General features: G+C 45.6%; 1 protein-coding gene across 1 annotated transcript in view; it reads left to right on the plus strand.

Moving 5' to 3' along the window:
• The first annotated feature begins 207 nt into the window (after positions 1-207).
• LOC121279130 (methyl-CpG-binding domain protein 2-like) overlaps positions 208-27446 on the plus strand; it is a 157118-nt gene continuing 129879 nt past the window's right edge. The window contains exon 1 of the mRNA XM_041190125.1: positions 208-426. Within this exon, the coding sequence (XP_041046059.1) occupies positions 317-426 (110 nt within the window). The 5' untranslated portion in view covers positions 208-316. The remainder of the gene's footprint in view (positions 427-27446) is intronic.

Raw genomic sequence — 27446 nt, forward strand, 5'->3', positions numbered from 1 at the left:
CTCACACTAGAGAGGATGGGCGGGAGGACCCGGTGGGGGCGGGAGACTCGGAGAGGGCGCGGGACCTCGCGAAGGGGGAGCGGCCACGCGGGAGGAGGGGGAGGAGCCACGCGGGAGGAGGGGGTGGGGCCACGCGGGAAGGGGGCGGGGGCACGCGGGAAGGGGGTGGGGCCAGAGCCGAGTCAGCCAGCAGAGGGCGGAGCTCCGGCGGCTGGGAGGGAACGAAGGGAGGGGCCGGTGTGAAGCCAGCCCAGCTCGGTCGAGTTCAGTCCGGCCCGGGGAGTCCCGCTCCTTCTGGGATTCTCTCGCTATCGACATGGAGAGGAAGCGCACGGACTGTCCTTGTCTGCCCCCCGGCTGGAAAAAGGAGGAGGTGATCCGGAAATCGGGGCTGAGTGCCGGCAAGAGCGATGTTTATTACTACAGGTACTGGGGGCTATTGCTACAGGCACGGGGGTATTACTACATGTACTGGGAGATGGCATTACTACGGGTACTGGGAAGAGGTATTACAACTGGTACTATGGGGTGGTACTACAGCAACTAGGGGAAGTGTATTACGGCAGGTACTGCGGGGGGGGGGGGTCTCTTGGGACAGGTACTGGGTGGGTGGGGCTCTTGGGACAGGTACTGGGTGGGTGGGGGGGGCCTCTTGGGACAGGTACTGGGTGGGTGGGGGGGGCCTCTTGGGACAGGTACTGGGTGGGTGGGGGGGGGCTCTTGGGACAGGTACTGGGTGGGTGGGGGGGGGCTCTTGGGACAGGTACTGGGTGGGTGGGGGGGGGGCTCTTGGGACAGGTACTGGGTGGGTGGGGGGGGGGCTCTTGGGACAGGTACTGGGTGGGTGGGGGGGGGGCTCTTGGGACAGGTACTGGGTGGGTGGGGGGGGGCTCTTGGGACAGGTACTGGGTGGGTGGGGGGGGGCTCTTGGGACAGGTACTGGGTGGGTGGGGGGGGGGCTCTTGGGACAGGTACTGGGTGGGTGGGGGGGGGCTCTTGGGACAGGTACTGGGTGGGTGGGGGGGGGCTCTTGGGACAGGTACTGGGTGGGTGGGGGGGGGCTCTTGGGACAGGTACTGGGTGGGTGGGGGGGGGCTCTTGGGACAGGTACTGGGTGGGTGGGTGGGTGGGGGGGGGGCTCTTGGGACAGGTAGTGGTTGGGGGGGGTGCTCTTGGGACAGGTAGTGGTTGGGGGGGGTGCTCTTGGGACAGGTAGTGGTTGGGGGGGTGCTCTTGGGACAGGTAGTGGTTGGGAGGGTGCTCTTGGGACAGGTAGTGGTTTGGGGGTTGCTCTTGGGACAGGTAGTGGTTGGGGGGGGGTGCTCTTGGGACAGGTAGTGGTTGGGGGGGGTGCTCTTGGGACAGGTAGTGGTTGGGAGGGTGCTCTTGGGACAGGTAGTGGGTGGGGGGGTGCTCTTGGGACAGGTAGTGGGTGGGGGGGGTGCTCTTGGGACAGGTAGTGGGTGGGGGGTGTGCTCCTGGGACAGGTAGTGGGTGGGGGGTGTGCTCCTGGGACAGGTAGTGGGTGGGGGGTGTGCTCCTGGGACAGGTAGTGGGTGGGGGGTGTGCTCTTGACAGGTAGTGGGTGAGGGGGGTGCTCTTGGGACAGGTAGTGGGTGAGGGGGGTGCTCTTGGGACAGGTAGTGGGTGAGGGGGGTGCTCTTGGGACAGGTAGTGGGTGAGGGGGGTGCTCTTGGGACAGGTAGTGGGTGAGGGGGGTGCTCTTGGGACAGGTAGTGGGTGAGGGGGGTGCTCTTGGGACTGGTAGTGGGTGGGGGAAGAGCATTATGACAGGTACTGGGGGGGGCTTGATCTTGGGACAGGTACTGGGGGGAGGGGGGGGGGTGGTGTCTTGGGCCAAGTACCGGGGGAGGTGTACTATGACAGAAAAGGGGCGTGGGGGAGGAGCGCTGGGGCAGGTACGGGGCGTGGGGGAGGAGCGCTGGGGCAGGTACGGGGCGTGGGGGAGGAGCGCTGGGGCAGGTACGGGGTGCGGGGGTGGAGCGCTGGGGCAGGTACGGGGCGTGGAAGAGGAGCGCTGGGGCAGGTACGGGGCATGGGGGTCGAGCGCTGGGGCAGGTACGGGGCGTGGGGGAGAAGTGCTGGGGCAGGTAGGGGGCGTGGGGGAGGAGCGCTGAGGCAGGTAGGAGGCACGGGGGAGGAGCGCTGAGGCAGGTAGGGGGCGTGGGGGAGAAGTGCTGGGGCAGGTAGGGGGCGTGGGGGAGGAGCGCTGAGGCAGGTACGGGGCGTGGGGGAGGAGCGCTGAGGCAGGTACGGGGCGTGGGGGAGGAGCGCTGAGGCAGGTAGGGGGCGTGGGGGAGGGGCGCTGGGGCAGGTACCGGGCGCTGGGGAGGGGTGCTTGGGCAGGTACCGGCCTATTACAGCTGGTTTTGGGAAGGGGTATTACTTCAGGTACTGGCAGGTATTACCACAGGTCCTGGGGGGAGGAGTATTACAACAGGCTCTAAGTGGGGGGAGGAGTATTGCTACACGTGCTGGGGTATTGCGGTTACTGGGGGTGGTATTACGGCAGATACTGGGGGTGTCATAACTGCAGGTAGAGGTGGTATTACTGCGGATATGGGGGAGGGATAGTATTATGGCAGGTAGGGGGGATGGGTGTTATTACTGCGGGTACAGGCGTATTACTGGAGGTAGAGTGGCTACTATTACTACAGCTACTGGGGGATGTTACTGCAAGTACTGGTAGGGAACGTCAATAGTGGTAATTCGATATGGAGAATTTACTAAGGTGCTTGGGAAGGATGTTACCATGTGTTTTGTGTGGCAAAGTGGGGGGCAGATGTTCCTGTGGGTTTTGGGGGGTATGTTACTATGGGTAGTTGGGCTGGAGATATTGCTGTAGGAACAGTGGGACCTTATATTATTACACCTGCTAGGGAGCCATTTTGCTCTAGATGCTTGGGTGGGGTTGATTTTATCTCCGTGTAGGATTGGGTTGTGGAGTTGACATTGAGGTTAGTACACTGAGTGAAGTTACTAGAGGCACCGGTGAAGTGGGAGGAGAATTATTAGTGAAGGTACTGGGGAAAGGAGGTTATTACTGAAGGTACTTGGCTATTATTCCAGGTATCTGAGGGAAAGATTTTTTTCAAATATTGATTCTTGGGATATGGGCATTTCTATCAAGGTCAGTATTAATTATCCACCAGTAGTTACTCTTGAGAGGTAATGATGAGCAGACATGGCCCAGGCTACTTTCACTTTGCTGTTAAGTAGGGTGTTCCTGGTTTTGAAACTGAAATGATGAAGGAATGACAATACGTGTTCAAGCCAAGGTGACGATTGATTTGCAGGGGAAGTTGATGGTAGTGTTCCGATGTGTCTGCTGGCTTTTGGGTGGTAAAGGTCACGGGTTTGCTAGGTGCTGTTGAAACCTTGTTGAATTGCTGCATTGCATCCTGTAGATAATTCACATTGTAGCTACAGTACGCTGGTGATAGAGTGCGCATGTTTCAGATGGTGGACAGGGTGCCTGATCAAGTAGACTTTGTGCTTGATGTGAGATAATCGAAGTGATTAATGATTAGGATATAGAGGACAGTAGTGGAGGAAATGAAGAGTTTTCCAAAATGGATACATTTTGCATTTTGACACACCAGCTGATTCTAGAGTGGGGTAGGGAAATATTGATTGGATATGGGGAAAGGAGGCTGGTTTCTGAGAGATAGTGACTTTTCCCAGGGCAGGGGGCTGATTTCAATGTTTTTTATGTATTCATAGGGTGTGGTGTCGCTGGCTAGGCCAGCATTTATTGCTCTTTCCTATTTGTCCTTGAGAAGGTGGTGGTGAGCTGCCTTTTTGAACCGCTGCAGTCCATGTGGTGTAGGTACTCTTAGGGAGTGCTGTTTGGCGGCGGTGGTGGTGGGGGGATGGAGTTCCAGACAGTGAAGCAACGGCGATATATTTTGAAGTCAGGGTGATGAGTGGCTTGAAGGGGAAGGTCCAGGTGGTGGTGTTCCCATGTGAACTGTCAGTTGCTCAGCAGTAACATAGTGATGCTGTCATCAGAGGGCAGATGATGTATTCTCTACCATTCCTCCCTCACTGAGTTAATTGCAAATACACTGAAATTTTCCTCCCCATACTAATCTTTTGAGCCCATATTTTGCTGTCAGTAGATGTTCAAATTATTAGTGCTAAATTCACTTGTTTTCATGAATCTTCCACATCAGACAGCAACCACCAGCTGAAAGTGCTCAAATAGGCAGCTGGTACCAACATTGGAAGCTTAAGAAGTTAAATCAGTGTTAAAGACAAGGTAGATTGTCAATAGCAACAGCAGTAAGAGGTACTGTTCTACAAAATCTTAAAGGGTGGTAGGGATGCAATACTTGGTAGTCTTCAAATAATAGTTGTGGGGATGGGAGATCAGTTACATTGCTGCCCTGAACTGCTATCTAGTAACTCTAGCTTAAAAAATGCATGTGCGCAGGCATTGAGTGAAGGCTGGACCAAGCTCCTGATCAACACCCTCTCCAAAGTCATCATGGCAGGAAGGAGTATTGCTACACGTGCTGGGGTATTGCGGTTACTGGGGGTGGTATTACGGCAGATACTGGGGGTGTCATAACCTGTCACAAGCTCAGTTTAACGGATATGTCCTTCAGGATTTGGCAAGCTCAGTCAGTAGTGATGCTACTGAACCACCCTTGGCAGCCCCCACTCAGAGTACATTCTGTGTTCTTGCTGCCCTTGGGCTTCTTCCAAGTGGTATTCAACATGGCAAAGTACTCATTTATCAGTTGAGGGAGGGTGGTAATCAGCAGGATGTCAAACCTGCCTGTGAGGAACCTGATACCATCAGACTTTATGGAATCCAGAGTTTACAATGAGGGTACCCAGGACCAGTGCTGCCACTTCCAGTTAGTCTGCCTTGCCAGTGGGATAGGATATATCCAAGGATGGTGTTGGAGATGTCTGGGACATTGGCTAAAGGGTATGAGCCTGTGGGACAGTTCTCCCAATTTTGGTGCAAGCCCCCAGATGTTAGTGAGAAGGGCTTTGCAGGGTGGATTGGATAGGATGTGCCTTTGTCATGTTAGAATATTGTGCCCAGTTCCATGTTGGTGGTCTGGCTGGCTGCATTTTGTCATTGGGGTTTGATACAACTTACTGGTTTGCTGGGCCATTTCAGAGTGCAGTTCAGAGTCAGGCATGTTGTTGTGGATCTATTGTCATATTGGTTAAATTAGAAAAGAATGGTAGATTTCCTTCCCTAAAGGACATTAGTGAAACAGGTTTTTAAGACAATCTGATAGTTTCAAGGTTACCAGTACTGCTTTATTTCATTCCAGTTTTATTTACTTAACTGAATTTAAATTTCCCAGCTAATGTGGTGGGATTTGAACTCCTGTTTCTAGAGCATTAGTCTAGGCCCCTGGATTACTAATCCAGTAATATGACCATTATGTCACATACCCATTGTAATATAGGAAACGTAGCGGCCAATTTTGGCACAGTAAGCTCCACAAACAGCAATGTGATTGTGACCATGTAATCTGTTCTTTCATCGATATTGATTGAGGGATAAATATTAGCCCCTGTTTCTAAATGAAATATTGCCATGGTATCTTTTATGTCCACCTGGAAGAGCAGGCCTTGGTTTAAAGTTTCATCTGAAAAACTGTACCTCCAACAGCGCAGCACTCCCTCAATGCTGTGCTGGAGTGCCAGCCTAGGTTTTTGTGCTGGCCTGGAATCCAAAACCTACTCACTCAAAGGCAAGAGTGCTATCCACTGAGCAGTGACTGACATTATCTAATCATTTTAAACACTACAATTAGGTCACCTCTAATCTTATATGTTCAAAGGAATAAAAGTCTAGTCAATACAAATTTCCCTCATAAACCTTTCAGTCCAGGTATAATTCTGGGAAACCTTTGTTGCAGAAAAATAAATCCTTCTTGAGGTGCAGTGCCCAAAGCTGAATGTAGTATTCCAGATGGAATAATCAGAGCTTTGGGCAGCTGGAAACAAACTTCCAATTCTCTTGAAATAAAGGCCAATATTCCATTCACCTTTTTTTGTACCTACCCACTTACTTTTGGTGAGTTCTGCACTTGGATCCCTAAATCTTTTTCATCCAGAGTTCCTAGTACCTCATTGTTTAGAAAATAATCGGATCTATTTTTCCCGGGTCCAAAGTGGGTGACCTCATGCTTTCCCACATTGAACTCCATCTGCCATTTTTTTACCCACTTACTTAATCCAACACTGTCCCTTTGCAACTTCCTGCTTTCCTCTTTACTAATTGTAGTGCCACCTAACTTAATGTCTGTTGTAAACTTAAATATGTGGCTTTCTAATCCTTAATCCAAGTCATTGATAACTATAATGAAAAACTGCAGCCCCAGTACAGATTCCCAGGGGACATCACATCCTGCCAATTTTGGGTATATTTTTGACCATTACTCTGCCTCCTTCCTCCCTTCTGATTCCCTATCTACCCAATAATTTGCCTCCAGTTCTATGCACCTTCATTTTTGTTAACATTTTCTGTAAACAAGAATTCATCTTTTGTGTGTATGCATATGATACCCATCTTTACCTCTCCACTACCACACTTAATTCCTTGTCTCTGAATATTGCTTTGTCTTTCTTATTCAGTTGCATGTGAGTCACATTGGCTTTCAGTTCAACAGTGGCTGACATCCAGTTGTGGATGAGCCAGAATATCTTACAGCATGGCATGAATCTATCCTGGTCAGCCCCTGACAGAAGCTGTACCTCAGCTCCTGATTTAATCCTTTCCTTTTAGAGATGCAGTCTCCAGCTCACTTTGAGGGTATGTAAACTGCTTAACCCTGTGCTAAATTTCAGATTCCTCATCCAGGCACCTTCACTGGCTCCTTGTTGTCTACTACATTGATTTCCAAATCTTTGTCCTTGGCTTCAAATCCTTCCATGTTCTTGCCACATTTGCATCTGGCTCCAGCCCAAATTTCTTGTCTCACTGCCCACGCCCCCACAACCCCCCCCAAAAAAAATTCTACATTTTTCCAACCTTTCCCCCCCTCTTCTTTATTACAATTTGTGGAAGAGCCTTTAGCCTCTCGCTACACATTCCGGACATCCCTTCTGGACATTTCCTTTCTAAATCTGACATCTTTGTGCACCTTCAAAAGTCTCCTTAAAACCTACCCCTTCAAACTATGCTTTTGGTCACTTTCCCCCAGTTCCCCTTCTACTCCTGCTGGGGTCTAATGTCTGATTGTTGAAACTTAGTCTCATTATCCACAGGCAAATTACCACCTTCTGTAAATATGGGGTTGATATTGAGCACCAGCTCTTCTATTTGTCCTGACTCTGCTTTGCTGTCAGACTGCTCGGTTGATTAAATTATGACTTTGTCAAAATTTCATCAACAAAAAAAAAAGTTCCGCCCCAGGACTAAACTCAATTTCGTTACTAATGACTGTATCTCACTCTGAGGTTGTTTGGACAAGTTAGTGAATCACAAAACCTTTATTGTCTTGTTTTATCCAGAGCTGAGCTTAAACCCAATGCCCTATCAATTACCAAAATCACTTTCTATCCTAGCAATGTCACCCCTCTGTGCCCCAACCTCATTACTCTGGCATCAGGGGAGGCAGTGGTGTAGGGGTATCATCACTGGACGGTAATCTAGAGACCTGGGGTCATGCTTTGGGAACCTGGGTTCATATCCCACCATGGCAGATGAATAAATTTGAATCGAATTCTGGAATGATGACCATAAAACATTGTCATCATCGATTGACATAAAAACCCATTTTTACATGTGACTCCACAGAAGTGTGGTTGACTCTTAAATACCTTCTGAAATGGCCTAGCAAGCCACTCAGTTGTATCAAAACCAGTAAAAAGTCTAAAAGGAATGAAACTGCATCGACCACCCAATGCATTGGAAATGACAACAGCATACTCAGCCCTGCTGATCTAAATCCAAAATAGGAAGAGCTGTCTCGCAAAGTAGCCAAGCAACAGCCTGACATGGTCATGGAATCATACCTTACAGATAATGTCCCAGACACCACCATCACCATCCCTGGATATGTCCTGTCCCACAGGCAGGACAGACCCAGCAGAGGTGATGGCACAGTGGTATGCAGGAGGGATTTGCCCTGGGAGTCTTTGACATCAACTCCCGACCCAATGAAGTCTCATCGGGTCAAAGATAGGCAAGGAAACATCCTGCTGATTACCACGTACCGTCCTCCCTCAGCTGATGAATCAGTGCTTCTCCATGTTGAACATCACTTGGAGGAAGCACTGAAGGTGGCAAGGGCACAGAATGTACTCTGGGTGGGGGACTTCAATGTTCATCACCAAGAATGGCTCAGTAGCACCACTACTGACGTAGCTGTCTGAGTTCTAAAGGATTTAGGTGCTAAACTGGGTCAGCGGTAGGTGGTGAGGAAAGCAACAAGAGGGAAAAACATACTTGACCTTATCCTCACCAACCTGCCTGCCATGGATGCAGCTGTCCATGGCAGTATCAGTAGGAGTGACCACTGCACAGTCTGTGTGGAGACAAAGTCCCCTCTTCACATTGAGGATAGTTTCCATCATGTTGTGTGGCACTGCCACCATACCAAGTGGGATGGATTTCAGACAGATCTAGCAACTCAAGACTGGACAACCATGAGGCTATCAACAGCAGCAGAATTATACTCAACCACAATCTGTAACCTCATGGCCTGGCATACCCCCCATTCTACCATTACCACCTAGCCAGGGGATCAACCTTGGTTTAATGAAGAGTGCAGGAGGGCAAACCGGGAGCAGCACCGGGCATACCTAAAAATGAGATGTCAACCTGGTGAAGCTACAACACAGGACCACTTGCATGCCAAACAGTATAAGCAGCAAGTAATAGAGCTAAGCAACTCCACAACCAACAATTCAGATCGAAGTTCTGCAGTCCTGCCACATCCAGTCATGAATGGTGGTGGACAATTAAACAACTCATTGGAGGAGAAGGCTCCACAAATGCCCCCATCCTCAATGATTGGGGAGCCCAGCACACCCATGCAAAAGATAGGGCTGAAACATTTGGAACAATCTTCAGCCAGAAGCAGGGAGTGAATGATCCATCTCGGCCTCCTCCGGAGGTCCCCAACATCAGAAATGCCAGTCTTCAGCCAATTCGATTCACTCCACGTGAAAGGCTCAAAAGCACTGGATACTGCACAGGCTATGGGCCCTGACAATATTCTGGCAGTAGTACTGAAGACTTGTGCTCCAGAAGTTGCCGTGCCCCTAGCCAAGCTGTTCCAGTACAGCTACAACACTGGCATCTATCCAGCAATGTGGAAAATTGCCCAGCCATGTCCTGTACACAAAAAGCAGGACAAATCCAACTCGGCCAATGACGGAAGGGGTCATCACAGTGCTATCAAGTGGCACTTGCTTAGCAATAACTTGCTAAGTTTGGTTTCCATCAGGGCCATTCAGCTCCTGACCTCATTACAGCCTTGGTTCAAACATGGACAAAAGAGCTGAACTCCAGAGGTGAGGTGAGGGTTACTGCCCTTGACTTCAAGGACACATTTGACTGAGTGTGGCATCAAGGAGCCCTAGCAAAACTGGAGTCAATGGCAATCGGGGAAAATTCTCCACTGGCTAAAGTCATACCTAGCACAGAGGTAGATGGTTGTAGTTGTTGGAGGTCAGTGATCTCAGTTCAAGGATAACACTTCAGGAGTTCCTCAGAGTAGTGTCCTAGACCCAACCATCTTCAACAGCTTCGTCAATGACCTTCCTTCCATCATAAGGTCAGAAGTGGGGATACTTGCTGATGATTGCACCATTCGCAACACCTCATACTGAAGCAGTCCATGTCCAAATGCAGCAAGACCTGGGCAATATCCAGGCTTAGGTTGACAAGTGGCAAGTAACACAAGTACCAGGCAATGACCATCTCCAACAAGAAAGAATCTATTGCCCCTTGACATCCAATGGCATTATCAGTGCTGAACCCCCCACTATCAACATCCTGGGGGTCATCATTGACCAGAAACTGAACTGAACTAACCGTATAAACACTGTGGCTATAAGAGCAGGTCAGAGGCTAGGAATCCTGCAGCAAGTAACTCACAACCTGACCCCCCAAAGCCTGTCCACTATCTTCAAGGCACAAGTCAGGAGTGTGATGGAATACTTGCCTGGATGAGTGCAGCTCCAACAACACTCAAGCAGCTTGACACCAGCCAGGACAAAGCAGCCCGCTTGTTTGCTATCCCATCCACAAACATTCAGTCCCTCCACCACTGACGCACAGTGGTAGCGGTGTGTACCATTTACAAGATGCAGGAACTCACAAAGCTTCTTTAGACAGCACCTTCCAAACCCATGACCATGTTCATCTAGAAGGACAAGGGCAGCAAATACATGGGAATACCACCACCTGCAAATTCCCCTCCAAGCCACTCACCATCCTTGTAAATATATCGCTGTTCCTTCATTGTCGATGGGTCAAAATCCTAGAACTCTTCCTAACAGCACTGTGGGTGTGCCTACACCACATGGACTGCAGCGGTTCTTGAAGGCAGCTCAAGGGCAATACATGCTGGCTTTGTCAGTGACGCCCACATCCCATGAATGAATTTTATCCACACGTTTGTCATTTCTATACTTAATCTTTATCCCTCAGTGTCATTTTTGCTGGCCTTACAAAGATTCAACTGAGTATTAAAAACTGACTCGTTCGGCCTCAACTGGAGAACTGCATCCAGTTCTGAGCACTACTCTTTAGGGAGTATGTGAAGACAATAGTGGGAGTGCAGAAAAGACTCATGAGAATGGTTCCAGGGATGAGGGACTTCAATTACGTAGAAACATTGGAGAAGTTGAAACTGTTCACATTGGAGAAGCGAAGGTTGACAGATGTAGTAGAGGCATTCAAAATCACGAGGGATCTGGGCAGGATAGCTAAGGAAAAACTGTTCCCATTGGTGTTAGAACTGAGAATCAGAATGCTCTGACTTAAGATAATTGGCAAAAGAAGCAATGGAGACATGAGGGAAAACTTTCAGTGAGTTTTTAGGACCTGGAATGCACTGCCTAAGAGTTTTGTGGAGGCAGGGTCTATTGACATGTTTTAAAGGAAATTGGATCCATTTACTGAAAAAGAGAAAAAAAATTGCTGAGCTATGGGGGAAAGGATAAGGGAGTGGTACAAGGTAAATTTCTCCTTCAGAGGGCCAGCATGGACACAATTGGCCAAATGGTCTCCTGTGCTGGAACCACTCTATGATTCTATATCCTTTTCTTCACAATGTCGCATATGCCCATCTCTCATACCTGCACTGTCTGTCTCACAATTATTAGATTTAAAGTTTTCATCACCTCACTGGACCCTATCTCTGAATCTTCTAATGTTTGGTCCCCTGACTTGCCCTTTTGTGCATTCTAACCCTTTTGTCCCACCATTGGTGGAAGAGCTTTCGGCTGTGTTTGCCCTGGAACTTTCTCAACCCTTCCACCACTCTACTTTTCCACCTCCTTAAACCTATTTCTGACCAAGTATTTGGTGACCACTCTTAATTTCATTCTTTCTGCCACCCCCACCACAGCATCCACTTCTACTTTTTTCTCTCTATCCCGCGAAGTATGTTTTGACATTTATTACAGTAAGTGCACTACAAAAAAAATAAGGTTGTGATGTTGCCCCTACAGTTGTGCTCGCAGCAAAATTAAACCATTAATTAACAGAAAAAAAACACATATAAACAGTAACCCTGATTTTAAAGCAGTAATTAAATCCAGGGTGTTGCTGATGCTCAAACTGCTCAAGCCTCATTTTTGCACTTTGATGTTCTCCAATGCACTGCACTGAATTACACTCCTGTGGCACCTCCCAGTGATCTCTTTTTTTGCATCATGCTCAAATGTTATTCCTGGGTAGCGCGATTGTGAAAGTCAGCCAACCTTGGCAGAATTGTGTACACATTATCTGCATTTCGACACCCTATGATTCTGCACGTACTGTATCTGTATTTTTGATAACAGCACTGCTACAGACTGCATGGAACTGCTGGGTGAATCACTGATGAGTCATAGTGTCGTAACGCCAGTGATCTCAATCCACAGTACTGTAGCAGTAATTTGTTTTACTTCAGAGTGTACATGGTGGAGAGTTTCTGTGGTCCTTTGAATCGCAATCACTCAATGGTCTCTTCTTTACTCTCAGCACAAGTGTTAGTGATTCAATATGACTACCTGCTCTGTGCTCCAAACAATATATGTAGAGCATGTACAGTAATAATTACTTTTTCAGCATCATGGTTACCAAATTTTTGAAATGCTTAACTATGTCTTCTTGTCATTCTCTCTGAACGGCATTAATCCCCTGATTGTGAAATGCTGCTTCTCCCCATCCCAGAAGTGTTCCTTCTCGCTGAGTCAGTGCCAATGTCTGGCTGTATGTCTCACTGTTTTCTACTCAACAAATTAACACTTAATGCAAATGGAATTCAGATTTTTAAAAACTAACAGGTCTTTTCATGAATTTTTTGAAGTTACTGAACTTTAGCTGGGTGACAAAAAAATAAGAGCCAGCTGATGTCCCACAGCGATCCTCATAGGTACAAAAATTCAATTTGGTGGTCCAGGGAGTGCCAGGGTGGTCTCACAATTTCCTCTTTCTTTTGTGAACTTATTGCACATTTTATTCTTTCTTTCATGGGATGTGCGTATGGCTGGCTAGGCCAGCATTTGTTGCCCATCCCTAATTGCCCTTGAACCAAGTGGCATGCTAGGCCATTTCAGAGGACAGTTAAGAGTCAGCCACATTGCTGTGGGTCTGGAGTCACATGTAGGCCAGACCAGGTAAGGATGGCAGATTTCCTTCCCTAAAGGACATTTGTGAACCAGATGGGTTTTTACAACAATCAATGATGCATTTCATAGTTCCATTACTGAGACTAGCTTCATATTCCAGATTTATTAATTGAATTTACATCCCACCAGCTGCCGTAGTGGGATTTGAACCCTTGTTGCCAGGACGTTAGCTAGTTCAGTGGCATTACCACTACGCCACCACCTCCACCCAAGTCAAGTACTGACCTTCAAGTTCCAGAGTGTCTCATCTGTTTGATCAGTTCTTTTGACTGTGTGTTGTTTGGCCTTGTCGCTTATAATATAAAAAAAAATCCAGCAGATCTCAGTCCTCTGCAAATCACTTACCGGCATGCCGTTAGATTGCTGAGTGTTGCAGGTCCTACGTTTTCCAAGAAATTGTTGCTGTGGTCTGCTTGATGGCACTTTCTTGCCTTCAGTCCAACATGCATAACAGGACTAGGTCTCTCTTCTCTTACCCTCGTCCCTGTCCTTTCTGTTAAAATAACCCAATTGATTTTCTTTTATTCTCTTTTGAATCCCTTCTTTCTTTATCCTCCTCCAGTACTTGGACAAGGATATTGGACATGAGGAAAAAGTGGAGGGGTGTCTCTCTTTGTTGATGATGGTATTAGTACAATAGAGAGGGATGACCTAAGTTTAGGAAACCAGAATGTGGAAACGGTTTGAGTAGAGATGAGAAATGGTAAAGGCAAGAAATCGCTTTTGGGAGTCGTTTACAGGCCCCCAAATGGTAACCACATTGTAGGGTGGAGTATAAAGGAGGAAGTAATGGGAGCTTGTCAGAAAGGCATGGCGATAATCATGGGAGATTTTAATCCATATATAGACTGGAAATGTCAGATGGGCAAAGATAGCCTAGATGAGTTCATAGAAATCCAGGATTTTTTTTAGAACAGCATGTTCTGGAGCCATTCAGAGAGCAGGCTATACAAGACCTGGTATTGTGCAATTAGATGGGATTAATTAATCTCCTAATGACAGTGCCCTTAGGTAGCAGCGACCATAATATGATTGAATTTTACGTTCAGTTTGAGGGAGAGAGGAGTGAGTCCGAGACTAAGTTTTTAAACTTAAATAAGCACAATTATGAGGGCATAAAAGCAGAGCTAATTAAAGTGAATTACCAAATTAGATTAAACAATACGTCAATAGAGATGCAGTGACGGACATTTAAGGGGCTATATCAGAATACACAGGATACATTCCAATAAGTAAGGAAAAGCCCAAAGGATGGACACACCATCTGTGTTTAACTAGAAAGATTAAAGGTAGTGTCAGACATAAAGAAAAATTATATAATTGTGCAAAGATAGGTGGAAGGTCAGAAGATTGGACAGAACATAAGGAACAGCAAAGGATGACTGAAAGATTAATAAGGAGAGAAAAATTGAAGTACGAGAGAAAGATAACCAGAAATATAAAAACAGGGTTTCTATAAATATTTTAAAAGAAACAAGTTAACAAGGTGAGCGTTGGTCCTATGGAAAGTGAGTCTGGAGATTTGATAATGGAAAACAAGGAAAGGGCAGATGAATTGAACGGGTATTTTGCATCAGTCTTCATTATAGAGGATACAAGTAACATTCCAGAAGTATCTATAAATCAGGAAATGGAAGAGAGGGAGGAACTCTGTAAAATTACAATTCCCAAAGAAGTGGTACTGAGTAAATTGTTGGACTGCCCAGGTGCTGGTGGACTTCATCCTAGGGTCTTAAAGGAAGTGACTACTGAGATAGTTGATGCATTGTTTTTAATTTTCCAGAACTCCCTAAATTTGGGAAAGGTCCCATTAGATTGGAAGATAGCAAATGTAACACCATTATTCAAAAAGGGAGGGAGACTTAAGAACATAAGAATTAGGAGCAGAAGTAGGCCATTCGGCCCACCAAGCCTGCCCCGCCATTCAATAAGATCATGGTTGATCTGTCCCAGGCCTCAACTCCTCTTTTGTGTCAGCTCCCCCCCGCCTCCCCCCAACCGATATTTCAAAAATCTCTCTATCTCTTTAAATGCTTTCTAGCCTCCATAACACTCTGGGGTTAAGAATTCCAGACATTCGCTACCCTCTGAGAGATGAAATTGCTTCGCATCTCAGTTTTAAACGAGTGTCCCTTTATTCTGTAATTATGTTCCCTAGTTCAAGATTCCCCCACTAATGGAAATATCTTTTCGACATCCACCCTGTCAAGCCTCCTCAGAATATTGTACGTTTCAATAAGACCACCCCTCATTCTTCTAAACTCTGATGAATAAAGGCCTAACATGTTTAGCTGTTCTTGATAAGTCAACCCCTTCATCCTGGGAATCAGCCTAGTGAATCTCTTTTGAACTGCTTCCAATGCCAGTATATCCTTAAATAGGGGGACCAAAACTGTACACGGTACTCCAGGTGCGGCCTCACCAACACCCTGTACAGTTGTAACAAGACTTCCCTATTTTTAAACTTCAAACCCCTAGCAATACAGACCAACATTCCATTTGTCGTCTTAATTATTTGCTGCACCTGCATGCCAACATTTTGTGTTTCATGCACAAGTATACCCAGATCCCTTGGTGCTGCACTTTTTTGGAGTCTCTCTCCATTTAAAATAATAGTCTGCTTTTTGATTCTTCCTACCAAAGTGCATGGCCTCACACTTTCCTACATTAAACTCCATCTGTCAAGTTTTTGCCCACTCACTCAGCCTATCTATATCCCTTTGCAGATTCCTTATGTCCTTATTACCTCCCACCTATTTTTGTATCATCAGTAAATTTGGATACATTATACTCTGCCCCCTTCTCCAAATCATTAATATAGATAGTAAATAATTGAGGCCCTAGGACCGATCCTTGTGGCACTCCACTAGTTATGCCTTTCCAACCTGAAAAAGACCCATTAATCCCGACTCTGTCATCCTGTGTATTAAGCAGTCCTCAATCCGGGCTAATACATTACCCCCAATATCGTGAGCTCCTATCTTGTGCAATAACTTTAAATGTGGCACTTTATCGAATTACTTACTGGTTCACCTTCATCAACTCTGCTTGCTATATCCTGATAGAACTCTAGCAAATTTGTCAAACATGATTTCCCTTTCACAAAACTATGTTGACTGTTTGATTGAATTAAGCTTTTCTAAATATCCTGCTATTTCTTCCTTAATAATGTACTCGAGCATTTTCCCAATGACAGATGTTAGGCTGACTGGCCTATAGTTTCCTGCTTGAACAGGGGCATCACATTAGTGGTTTTCCTGCTGGGACCTAATCTGCTGGGACCCTCGCCGAATCCAGTGAGTTCTGGAATACTTTGACCAATGTCTCCACTATCTCTGTAGCCACTTCTTTTATGACCCTTGGATGCAGGTCCTGATGACTTGTCTGCCTTTGGTTCCATTAGTTTGTCCAATACTTTGTCCCTCGTGTTAGAGACTGTTACAAGATCTTTCTTCCCATTAGCTACTTGCTTATCTGATATCTTTGGGATATTTATTGTGTCTTCCACTGTGAAGACTGATGCAAAATTTTCATTTAAATTATCTGCCATTTCCCTGTTCCCTGTTATCAATTCTCCAGTTGCATCCTCCACTCTAGCCACTTTTTTTATATACCCGTGGAAGCTCTTGCTGTTTGTTTTTATATTTCTTGCCAATTTACTTTCATAATCAATTTTCTCCCTCTTGATTAGCTTTTTAGTCACCTGCTGTTGGTTCCTAAAAGAAATTCCCAATCTTCTGGCCTACCACCAATGTTTTGCCGCTTTGTATGCCGTAGTTTTGATTGGAACTCTCCTTGACCACCTTTGTTAACCACGGATGGTTCATATTTTTCATCGAGTCCTTTTTTTTGACCGGGATAAATTTTTGCTGAACATTATGAAATATCTGCTTAAATGTCTGCCACTGCTCATCCACTGACCTTCTGCTTAGTCTATTTCCCCAGCCCGCTTCAGACAACTCTTCCTTCATACCTCTGTAATTGCCCAATGGAACAGCTCTCTCTTTCCCCAGTACTGGTGCCAGTGCCCCAAGAATCGGAACCCATTTCTTCCACACCAATCTTTGAGCCACGCATTTACCTCTCTAATTTTATTTACCCTTATACAATTTGCACGTGGTTCTGCTTTTTAATTTAGCCCCAAGCTGCTCGCAGTCTCTCAGCAGAACCTCTTTCCTAGTCCTGCCTATGTCTTTGGTACCTATGTGGACCATGACATTTGGATCCTTCCCCTCCCACTCCAAGTTCCTCTCCAGCCCAGAGGAGATGTCCTTAACCTTGGCACCTGGAAGGCAACACAGCCTTTGGGGCTCTCTATCTTCGTTGCAGAGAACAGTATCTATTGCCCTAACTATGCTATCCCCTTTACTGCTACATTTCTCTTTTCTCCCCCCACTTAAATGGCGCTCTGTACCACTGTGTTGTGGTCAGTTCACTCATCCTCCCTGCAGTCTGTGCCCCCGTCTACACCGGGAGCAAGAACCTCGTACCTATTGGACAAAGGCACTGGTTGAGGCTCCTCCAAAGCTAAATTTTGGATCTCCATACCTGCCTCACTCGCAGTCACACCCTCCTGTCCCTGATCACGGACCAAATTTGATGTAATTAATCTAAGGGGTGTGACTGTCTCCTGAAACTGTGTCCAAGTAACTCTTCCCCCTCCCTGATGTGTCACAGTGTCCGCAGCGTGGACTCCAGCTCATCAACTCTGAGCCGAAGTTCCTCGAGCAGCCAACAATTGCTGCATATGTGGTCACCATGGATAGCACCGGCATCCACCAGCTTCCACATACTACTGCTGCCACATATCACCCACCTCTATTCTATTTAATTAATTAATTTGTATGTTAAATATTTTAAAAGTGAATTTCTTAACTGTACTCTTCAGCTGAAATAACATCTCCTGATTTAAACCACTTGGCCTATCAAAAGAGACATGGAAGACATACCCACCAATCACCTACCTGTTTTCTTGTGATGTCACACTTCGGCCCTGACAGGTAGAAACATGTTGAAGGGGCTCTCTGCTGCCGGTTTTTATATCCCGCTGTCGCTGTCCTTCTCACGCATATCCACTCTCCATGTGTTCCCAGTTCCCCTCTTGCTGTTTTAAACAGGAAGCAGGAAACTATAGCTCAATTAGCTTAACATCTGTCATAGGGAAAATGTTAGAAGCTTATTATTAAAGAAGCAGGGCACTTGTATAAATTCAAGGTAATCAGGCATTGGTTTTGTGAAAACTAAATCATATTTAACCAACTTATTGGAGTCCTTTGAGGAAGTAATTTGTTGGGATAAAGGGGATGCGGTGGATGTAATGTACTTAGATTTCCAGAAGGCATTTGATAAAGTGCCCATCAAAGGTTATTGTAGAAAATAAAAGCCCGTGGGATAGGGGGTAACATTATTATGACACAGCCGATGGAAAAGGCTGAGTTGTTCAAATCTCAGAGGGAAACTTGAAACAGCTGTCATAAACCATTTTTGCAAGTTGTATGTTTCGAGATGCAGGCTTTGAATTCAGTAGTAATAAGACCACCGAGTCTCAAGACTTTTTTTATGAAACTAAAGTAAACATTTTTTTAAAAGAAGAAAGATTGTTAGCACATACGTATGTCTACAATATTGCTACTATTATAACTACAAAAATCCCCTAATTAACCTGACTTTCAGTTACACCCCCGTTAAGGCAACAGTAAATCACATATTTAAACAGACACCTGCCAGAGCACACCCTGGACGGCCGCATTCAAAATGAGTTTCTTTCAGCTCTGGGTCCTTGCAGACAGATCTGAGGCCTATGTGCTGGAGCCTTTAGATCTTAGAATCCCTCTCCCTTTTACCAACAGCCTTCTCTTCCTTTATACATATTTTCCCCTTTAAATGCAAATTCTCGTTGTCACTAGGTTTTTTTTAACTTTAAATCTTCTAACAATAAAACCCTTTCATAATACCCACTTTACTAGTAAGCTTTGGAAAAAAAACATTTTTTCTGGGTTTCACCTGGTTAGATGTGATATTTCACCTGGTCTTTTGAATGGCCTGTTTAAAAAATGAAAATTGCCCCTTTTAACCTCACCTTCTATTTCCCTGTTTGTCTAATTACCATTTCAAACCTACTTCTCTTCTATTCATCAAAGCCTCTAGACCAGCTGGCTTTAATCCAATCAAGACACACTGACACACCACTAAACTCTATTTTAAAATAATTTCCAATAACGTTATAGACATTATTATATCTTCTGGACAAACATATTGGCATGGATAGAAGACTGGCTGGTTAACAAGAAGCAGAGAGTTGGCATAAATAGGCCTTTTTCAAGTTGCCAAGATGTAACAAGTCGTGTGCCACAGGATCGGTGCTGGGACCTCAACTGTTTGCAATTTATGTAAATGACTTGGATGAAGGGATGGATCCGACGGTTGTCAAATTTGCTGATGACAGATATTGGTAGGAAAGTAAGTTCTGAAGAGGACACGAGGCTACAAAAAGATATAGATAGGTTAAGTGGGTGGGCAAAGATCTGGAAAATGGAGTACAATGTGGGAAAATGTGAAGTTGTCCATTTTGACAGGAGGAATAAAAGAGAAGCATATTATCTAAATGGTGTGAGATTGCAGATCTCAAATGCAGAGGGATCTGGGTGTCCTAGTGCATGAATCATAAAAGGCTAGTATGCAAGTACAGCAAATAATTAAGAAAGCTAATACAATATTATAATTTATTGTGAAGGGAATTGAATGCAAAAGTAGGGAGGTTATGCTTCAGTTATACAGAGCACTAGTACTAGTGGGACCACTTATGAAGTACTGTGTACAGTATTGATCACCTCGTTTAAGGAAGGATGTCAATGCATTGGAAGCAGCTCAGGGAAGGCTTACCAGACTAATACCTGGAATGGGTGGGTTGTCTTATGGGGAAAGATTGGACAGGCTGGGTTGTATTGTTGGAGCTTAGAAGAGCAAGAAGCGATTTGATTGAAACGTAGAAGATCCTGAAGGGTCTTGACAGGATGGACTTGGAGAGGATGTCCTCTCTTGTAGGAGAATCTAGAACTAGGGGTATTAAAAATAAGGGGTTGCCCATTTAAAACTGAGATGAGGTGAAATTTTTCTGAGTTGTGAGCCTTTGGAGCTCCCTTCTTGAAAAGGCGGTGGAAGCAGAGTTTCTGAATATTTTTAAGGCAGACGTAGATAGACTCTTGATAAGCAAGGAGATGATCGATTATCGGGGGTAGGCAGGGTGCAGATTTGAGGTTACTATCTTATCAGCCATGATTTTATTAAAGGGTGGAGCAGGCTCGAGGGGCCAAATGACTTACTCCTGCTCCTTGTTTGTATGTACATTTCTACTTTTTATTCCTTTTCTTCCCAACTTTCTCTCTTTTTTCTTCCTCTTTAACTCCTCTATTTTTCTCTTTTTGTACCTTGCCCCCCCCATCCCTCCTTTCCAGTGATTGTTGCCTTTTTGCTATGGCTTGCCAGTCGTGCGTCTCCCTCACCTCCCCCAGAGCTGCTTTTCATTTCCCACCTGTATCTGCTGTGAGCTCTGATGTCTGTGACTTCAAGCTTCTGCAGCTTGTGCAGAATTTAATCAGAATTTAAGCATTGTTTGGCAACATCTTAAAAAATTTTCAAGTGTGAAAGCGATATTAGGAGGGATAGTTGTAAGCTTGTTCAGAGAAGTTGGCTTTAATAAGGGGCTTGAAGGAGGCAGTGGTGGAAGGGTGTATGCAACTGAATTTTGTAAAGAGTGGATATTGAGAGGTTGGCTAGGAGAGATTTGGAAAAGTCAAGTCTAGAGATGCCTAAGGGATAGATGAGTGATTCCGCAGCAGAGGTGGATGTAGGCAGTACATAAAGGAGGAGGGGTGACCAAGGCAAAATCCATGGACTCTGGAGGTTTTGGAGTGGAAAGGGCTGACTGCTGGAGATGCTTTGGCTGCATTTGAATATGTAGGAATTGAAGCAAGCAAGAGCAGTCCCACTGAGCTGGACAACTGAGCAGAGACATTGGAAAGGGGTTTGATTAACCAGTGCCAAAGGTTGTGAACAGTCATGGAGGGATATTGCACCATTGTTAAAGTTTGATAGGATGTGACTTGTGGCTAGGCTAAAAGCCTGATGGGAGAGATTCAGATATTGGATTGCTGGAAAGATATGCAGAAAATTGGGAGGCGTCAACATGTTCAAGGATAATCAATTTTTTCCTGCCCTGTCCAACAGATGCAAAGCCACTTTCATTGAGCAACTTTTGTTGCTTTTAATAATTTCCTGCACCTTCAGTTCTGATATGCTGTTTTCTTTTCAGCCAGTGAGGAAAGAATGATGATTTAAAGAAAGCATGTGCTTCAATTGGGATTTAGTTGGGATTTAAGCACTTTTTGGCTACAGATGAGTGGGGAAAACAGCAATTAAGGGCAAAATGTGATACTAATGTTGAGCCTTTAATGTAGCAGACATCCAGTGGTAAAGAATGTCTCCAAGACCATTTGGAAAATGATTTTAAATTGGGATCACCGTGCAGCAGCCCGGGATCACTGTGAAGCAGACCAGGAGGAGTGTGGAGCTGTTTGGGATCACTGAAATGAGATTGAGACAGAATCAGTATGCAGCAAGTTGGGATCACCTTGAAGCAGACCAGGGGTGTGAAGCTGGTCAGGTTGACTGAAGTGTAAGAGAGATAAAGAGTGGTGTGGTGGGGGGTGGGGGGTTGGAAATTAAACTGTGACATCATAAGAAAAACATGATTTGATTGGCTGGTTGGTATTGTAGTTTTGTTTTCCCTTCTCCAAAGTTAGGAAATTAGTCTAGGGAGCTGGACAACTAAAAACAAAAAATTTTTAATAATAAGGGTTAAGTAAAGCATTTCAATTAACCTTCCTTTGCTTAAGTGACAGAAAGAGAACTGAGTAGTTAGTGAGTCTTTTTTTTGTAGTAAGTTTTATTAGAGGAATGGCAGGGCAGCTCCCTTGTATGCACACTCTATTCTATGTGGGAACTCCAGAACGTTTCCTGTGGCCTGGATAACCATATGTGTAGGAAGTGCCATCAGCTGCAGCAGCTCAGGTTCTGGGTTTTGGAGCTTGAGCAACAGCCAATGTCACAGTGATGCAGCCATGAGTTTGAGGGCTTTATGGGTAGCATGATTATAGGTGTAGTCAGCCCTCAGCTTAAGAATCACAGAATCACACATTGCAGAAGAGGCCCTTCGGTCCATTGAGTCTGCACTGACACTTGAGAAACACCTGACCTACCTACCTAATCCCATTTACCAGCACTTGGCCCATAGCCTTGAATGTTATGACGTGCCAGGTGCTCATCCAGCTACTTTTTAAAGGATGTGAGGCAACCCGCCTCCACTCTCCCAGGCAGTGCATTCCAGACCGTCACTGCCCTCTGGGTAAAAAAGTTTTTCCTCACATCCCCCCTAAACCTCCTGCCCCTCACCTTGAACTTATGCCCCCTTGTGACTGACCCTTCAACTAAGGGGAACAGCTGCTCCCTATCCACCCTGTCCATGCCCCTCATAATCTTATACACCTCGATCAGGTCGCCCCTCAGTCTTCTCTGCTCCAACGAAAACAACCCAAGTCTATCCAATCTCTCTTTGTAACTTAAATGTTTCATCCCAGGCAACATCCTGGTGAATCTCCTCTGCACCCCCTCTAGTGCAATCACATCCTTCCTATAATGTGGTGACCAGAACTGCACACTCTGCACACACTACTCCAGCTGTAGCCTCACTAAGGTTCTATACAACTCCAACAGGACCTCCCTACTTTTTGTAATCTATGCCTCGATTGATAAAGGCAAGTGTCCCATATGCCTTTTTCACCACCCCACAACATGCCCCTCCACCTTCAGAGATCTATTGACGCACACGCCAAGGTCCCTTTGTTCCTCAGAACTTCCTAGTGTCATGCCGTTCATTGAATACTTCCTTGTCAAATTACTCCTTCCAGAGTGTATCACCTCACACTTTTCAGGGTTACATTCCATCTGCCACTTATCTGCCCATTTGACCATCCCATCTATATCTTCCTGTAGCCCAAGACACTCAACCTCACTGTTAACCACCCGGCCAACCTTTGTGTCATCTGCAAACTTACTAATCCTACCCCCATGTAGTCATCTATGTCATTTATATCTGTGACAAATAATAGGGGACCGAGCACAGATCCCTGTGGTACGCCACTGGAAACTGGCTTCCAGTCACTTCTGTCATCACCCTCTGTCTCCTACAACTAAGCCAATTTTAAATCCACCTTATCAAATTACCCTGTATCCCATGTGCATTTGCCTTCTTTACAAGTCTCCCATATGGGACCTTGTCAAAGGCTTTGCTGAAATCCATATAAACTACATCAACTGCACTACCCTCATCTCTACATCTGGTCACCTCCTCAAAAAAAATTCAATCAAATTTGTTAGGCATGACCTCCCTCTGACAAAGCCATGCTGACTATCCCTGATCAAACCTTGCTTCTCCAAGTGGAGATAGATTCTCTCCTTCAGAATTTTCTCCAGTAGTTTCCTTACCACTGATATGAGACTCATTGGCTTGTAGTTCCCTGGCTTATCTCTACAACCCTTCTTAAATAGCAGAACCACATTAGCTGTTCTCCGGTCCTCATGGCTGGAGAGGAATTAAAAATTTGGGTCAGAGCCCCTGCGATCTCCTCCCTTGCCTCCCTCAGCAGTCTGGGACACAAATCATCCGGACCTGGAGATTTGTCCACTTTTGAGCCTCCCAACCAATACATTGTCACTCCCTACATCAATTTGCTTAAGAACCTCACAGTCTCTCTCCCCGAGTTCGATACCTTCATCCTCATTCTCTTGGATGAAGACGGATATAAAGTATTCATTCAACAAGGGGCTCCACCCCTTGGTCTCTTATGGGCCCTACTCTTTCCCTGTTTATCCTCTTCCCATTGATATACTTAGAATATCTTGGGATTTTCCCTACTCTTACCAGCCAGAGCTTTCTCATATCACCTCTTTGCTCTCTTAATTGCTTTCTTAAGCTCCACCCTGCACTTTCTGTACTCCTCTAATGTCTCCGCTGATGTGCTTCCTTTGTACCTGCTAAAAGCCTCTCTTTTCCTTCTCATCGTAACCTGAATATCTCTAGTCATCCATGGTTCTCTGGGCTTGTTACTCATTCCTATCACCCTAGAGAGAACATGTTGAGCCTGTACCTTCCCATTTCCTTTTTGAACGACCCCCACTGCTCCTCTGTAGATTTCCCCACAAGTAGCTGTTCCCAGTCCACTTGGCCAGATCCTGCCTTATTTTACTAAAATCCAATCTCCCCCAGTCCAAAACGTTTTTCTGCAACTTGTCTATTTCTTTGTCTATAATAAACTTAAACTGTACCACGTTGTGGTCGCTAGCACTAAAATGCTCCCCCACTGCCCCCTCAGCCACCTGTCCTGCTTCATTCCCCAGAATTAGGTTCAGCACTGCGCCGTCCCTTGTTGGACCATCTACATATTGACCTAAAAAGTTCTCCTGGATACATTTCAAGAAATCCACTCCATCCAAGCCCTTAACACTATGTCTATCGCAATTAATGTTGGGAAAGTTGAAATCACCTAATGTAATTACCCTATTGTTATTGTTTTTACATACCTCAGCAAATTGTGCACATATTTGCTCCTCAATTTCCTGCTGACTATCTGGGGGTCTATAATAAACACCTAACAATGTGGCTACCCCTTTTTTAATCCCTAAGCTCTACCCACAAGAGTATGTAGGGAGAGAGGAAATGGGTGACCACCAGGCAGCCAAGAAGAAATAGGTACATAGTGCAGGAGTTCCCTGGGTGCATTCCACTCTCCAACCAGCACTCAGAGCTGAACACTGATGAGAGTAATGGAGTCAGAGCCAAGTCTATTGCACCCTGACTGGCTGAGCAGTATAGTGTGGGCAGGGGCAGGATGTGCAAAGAAAACTGGAAGAGCAATAGTAATGGGAGATTTGATAGGTGAATTATGGGCATTTCTGTGGCTGCAGACATGAATCCAGGATGGTGTGTTGCCTCAATGATACCCAGGATCAAGGATTCCAGGAGCACCCTGAGGGGGAAGGATGAGCAGCCAGCAGTTGTGGTTTGCACGAGTACCAACGACATAGGTAGAAAGAGAGATGTGGTCCTGCAGCCTGATTTTGGTGGGCTATGTAGGAAATTACAACTTTTGAGCCTGCTAATTTCTGAATTACTCCTGGTACCAAGCATAAGCGAGGAGAGAATTGGGAGGATCGAGCAGATGAATGTGGAGCTAGGGTGATGGTGCTAGAAGGAGGGCTTTGGATTCTTGAGACATTGGGATAAGTTCTGGTGGAGATGGGACCTGTACAGGCTGGACAGAACCAGGGCTAATTTCCTTGTGATTTGCTATTGCTTTGCAGAGGATTTAAACTTGGCCAGGAGGAAATATAAGCAAGGGATACCAAAATGTGAAGAATATTGGGCAAAACGGATAGTATTATATTAGAAAATAGTAAGGTATTAGTTTAAGCATATGAGGGAAAGAATGTGAATGCAGAGTGTGTAGTAAATAAGATTAGCGAGTTGCTGATGTAGATAGCTACGTGAAAATGTGATGTTGTGGTGATAATGGAGACCTGGCTCAAAGAATGGCAGGACTGGGTATTAAATATTCCTGGATACAAGGTTTTCAGGAAAGATAGGAAAGGAAGAGGGGTTAATTAAGCAGAGCATTGCAGTGCTGGAAAGAGAGGATGTGGCAAAAGGGTCAACAACATAATCTAATTAGCTAAATCTATTTGGCTCGAGCTTAGGAACAAAAAAAGTTGTTGTGAAGCCATGTGCTACTTCAAAAAAAAAATGATTTTTGAATTTACTGACTGGTAATCCCTAATTGATTTTATTTTTTAAAAAAGACTAAAATCACTTTCCAGTGACTTGGGATCACAGTCAAAGATGGCTTTGCATTTGCATCGCTCTACCTTCTCCATTCCAAAACTATTGAAATGGAGGCAACCTGTCTGGAAAGCTGCACCAGGAACAATGGCTCTGAAAGAGGATTTGTGGGGGTCATCTCTTATCCCATTAGCAAAGCGTCCAGACAATCACCTGGGTGCTCAACTGGGTGGAGACGAGCCATTAGACATCATTTGGACAATGGGACCCTGGCTGACGAAGGAATTCCCAGACATGATCTAATCAAGTTAACTGGAATACATGATCCATGACCATATTTGGTTCACTGGACAGATGGAGAGAAGGTCAAGCCAACCCTTTGTGTTTTTAAGCACCAGCTTTTTCTCCAGAACAGGACAAACAACTGAGAAGTTGAAGGAACAAAATCCTGAATGGTTTCTTCTCTCCCTCTTCACCCAACTTGCAAGTTTTTAACCCTGTCTGCTGAGTTTGACTATCCAGGTGCTGCAGACAAAATCTTTTAAAAAGAGCTTAACCCAGCACTGCTGTCTCAAGAAAAATAGATAAATCATCCATTTTTGCCTTTGAACCACCTCGATGCTGAAAGTAGAAGGACAGAGTTCATCCTGAAGCCAGCTGAGTCACCAATCTTCAAAAGCCGTATAGCCCTTTATAAATGTACTGGCCTCTAAATTACGTATTCTATCCTCCCCACCCTGTAACCCATTTGTGTGTGTGTGCGCATTTAGAGTGTGTGTGCGCATTTAGAGTGTGTGTGCGCATTTAGAGTGTGTGTGCGCATTTAGAGTGTGTGTGCGCATTTAGAGTGTGTGTGCGCATTTAGAGTGTGTGTGCGCATTTAGAGTGTGTGTGCGCATTTAGAGTGTGTGTGCGCATTTAGAGTGTGTGTGCGCATTTAGAGTGTGTGTGCGCATTTAGAGTGTGTGTGCGCATTTAGAGTGTGTGTGCGCATTTAGAGTGTGTGTGCGCATTTAGAGTGTGTGTGCGCATTTAGAGTGTGTGTGCGCATTTAGAGTGTGTGTGCGCATTTAGAGTGTGTGTGCGCATTTAGAGTGTGTGTGCGCATTTAGAGTGTGTGTGCGCATTTAGAGTGTGTGTGCGCATTTAGAGTGTGTGTGCGCATTTAGAGTGTGTGTGCGCATTTAGAGTGTGTGTGCGCATTTAGAGTGTGTGTGCGCATTTAGAGTGTGTGTGCGCATTTAGAGTGTGTGTGCGCATTTAGAGTGTGTGTGCGCATTTAGAGTGTGTGTGCGCATTTAGAGTGTGTGTGCGCATTTAGAGTGTGTGTGCGCATTTAGAGTGTGTGTGCGCATTTAGAGTGTGTGTGCGCATTTAGAGTGTGTGTGCGCATTTAGAGTGTGTGGATTTGGTGTGTGTGCGCATTTAGAGTGTGTGTGTGCGCATTTAGAGTGTGTGTGCGCATTTAGAGGTGTGTGCGCATTTAGAGTGTGGTGCGCATTTAGAGTGTGTGTGCGCATTTAGAGTGTGTGTGCGCATTTAGAGTGTGTGTGCGCATTTAGAGTGTGTGTGCGCATTTAGAGTGTGTGTGCGCATTTAGAGTGTGTGTGCGCATTTAGAGTGTGTGTGCGCATTTAGAGTGTGTGTGCGCATTTAGAGTGTGTGTGCGCATTTAGAGTGTGTGTGCGCATTTAGAGTGTGTGTGCGC

Source organism: Carcharodon carcharias, chromosome 1, assembly GCF_017639515.1.
Source record: "Carcharodon carcharias isolate sCarCar2 chromosome 1, sCarCar2.pri, whole genome shotgun sequence".
Lineage (NCBI taxonomy): Eukaryota > Metazoa > Chordata > Chondrichthyes > Lamniformes > Lamnidae > Carcharodon > Carcharodon carcharias.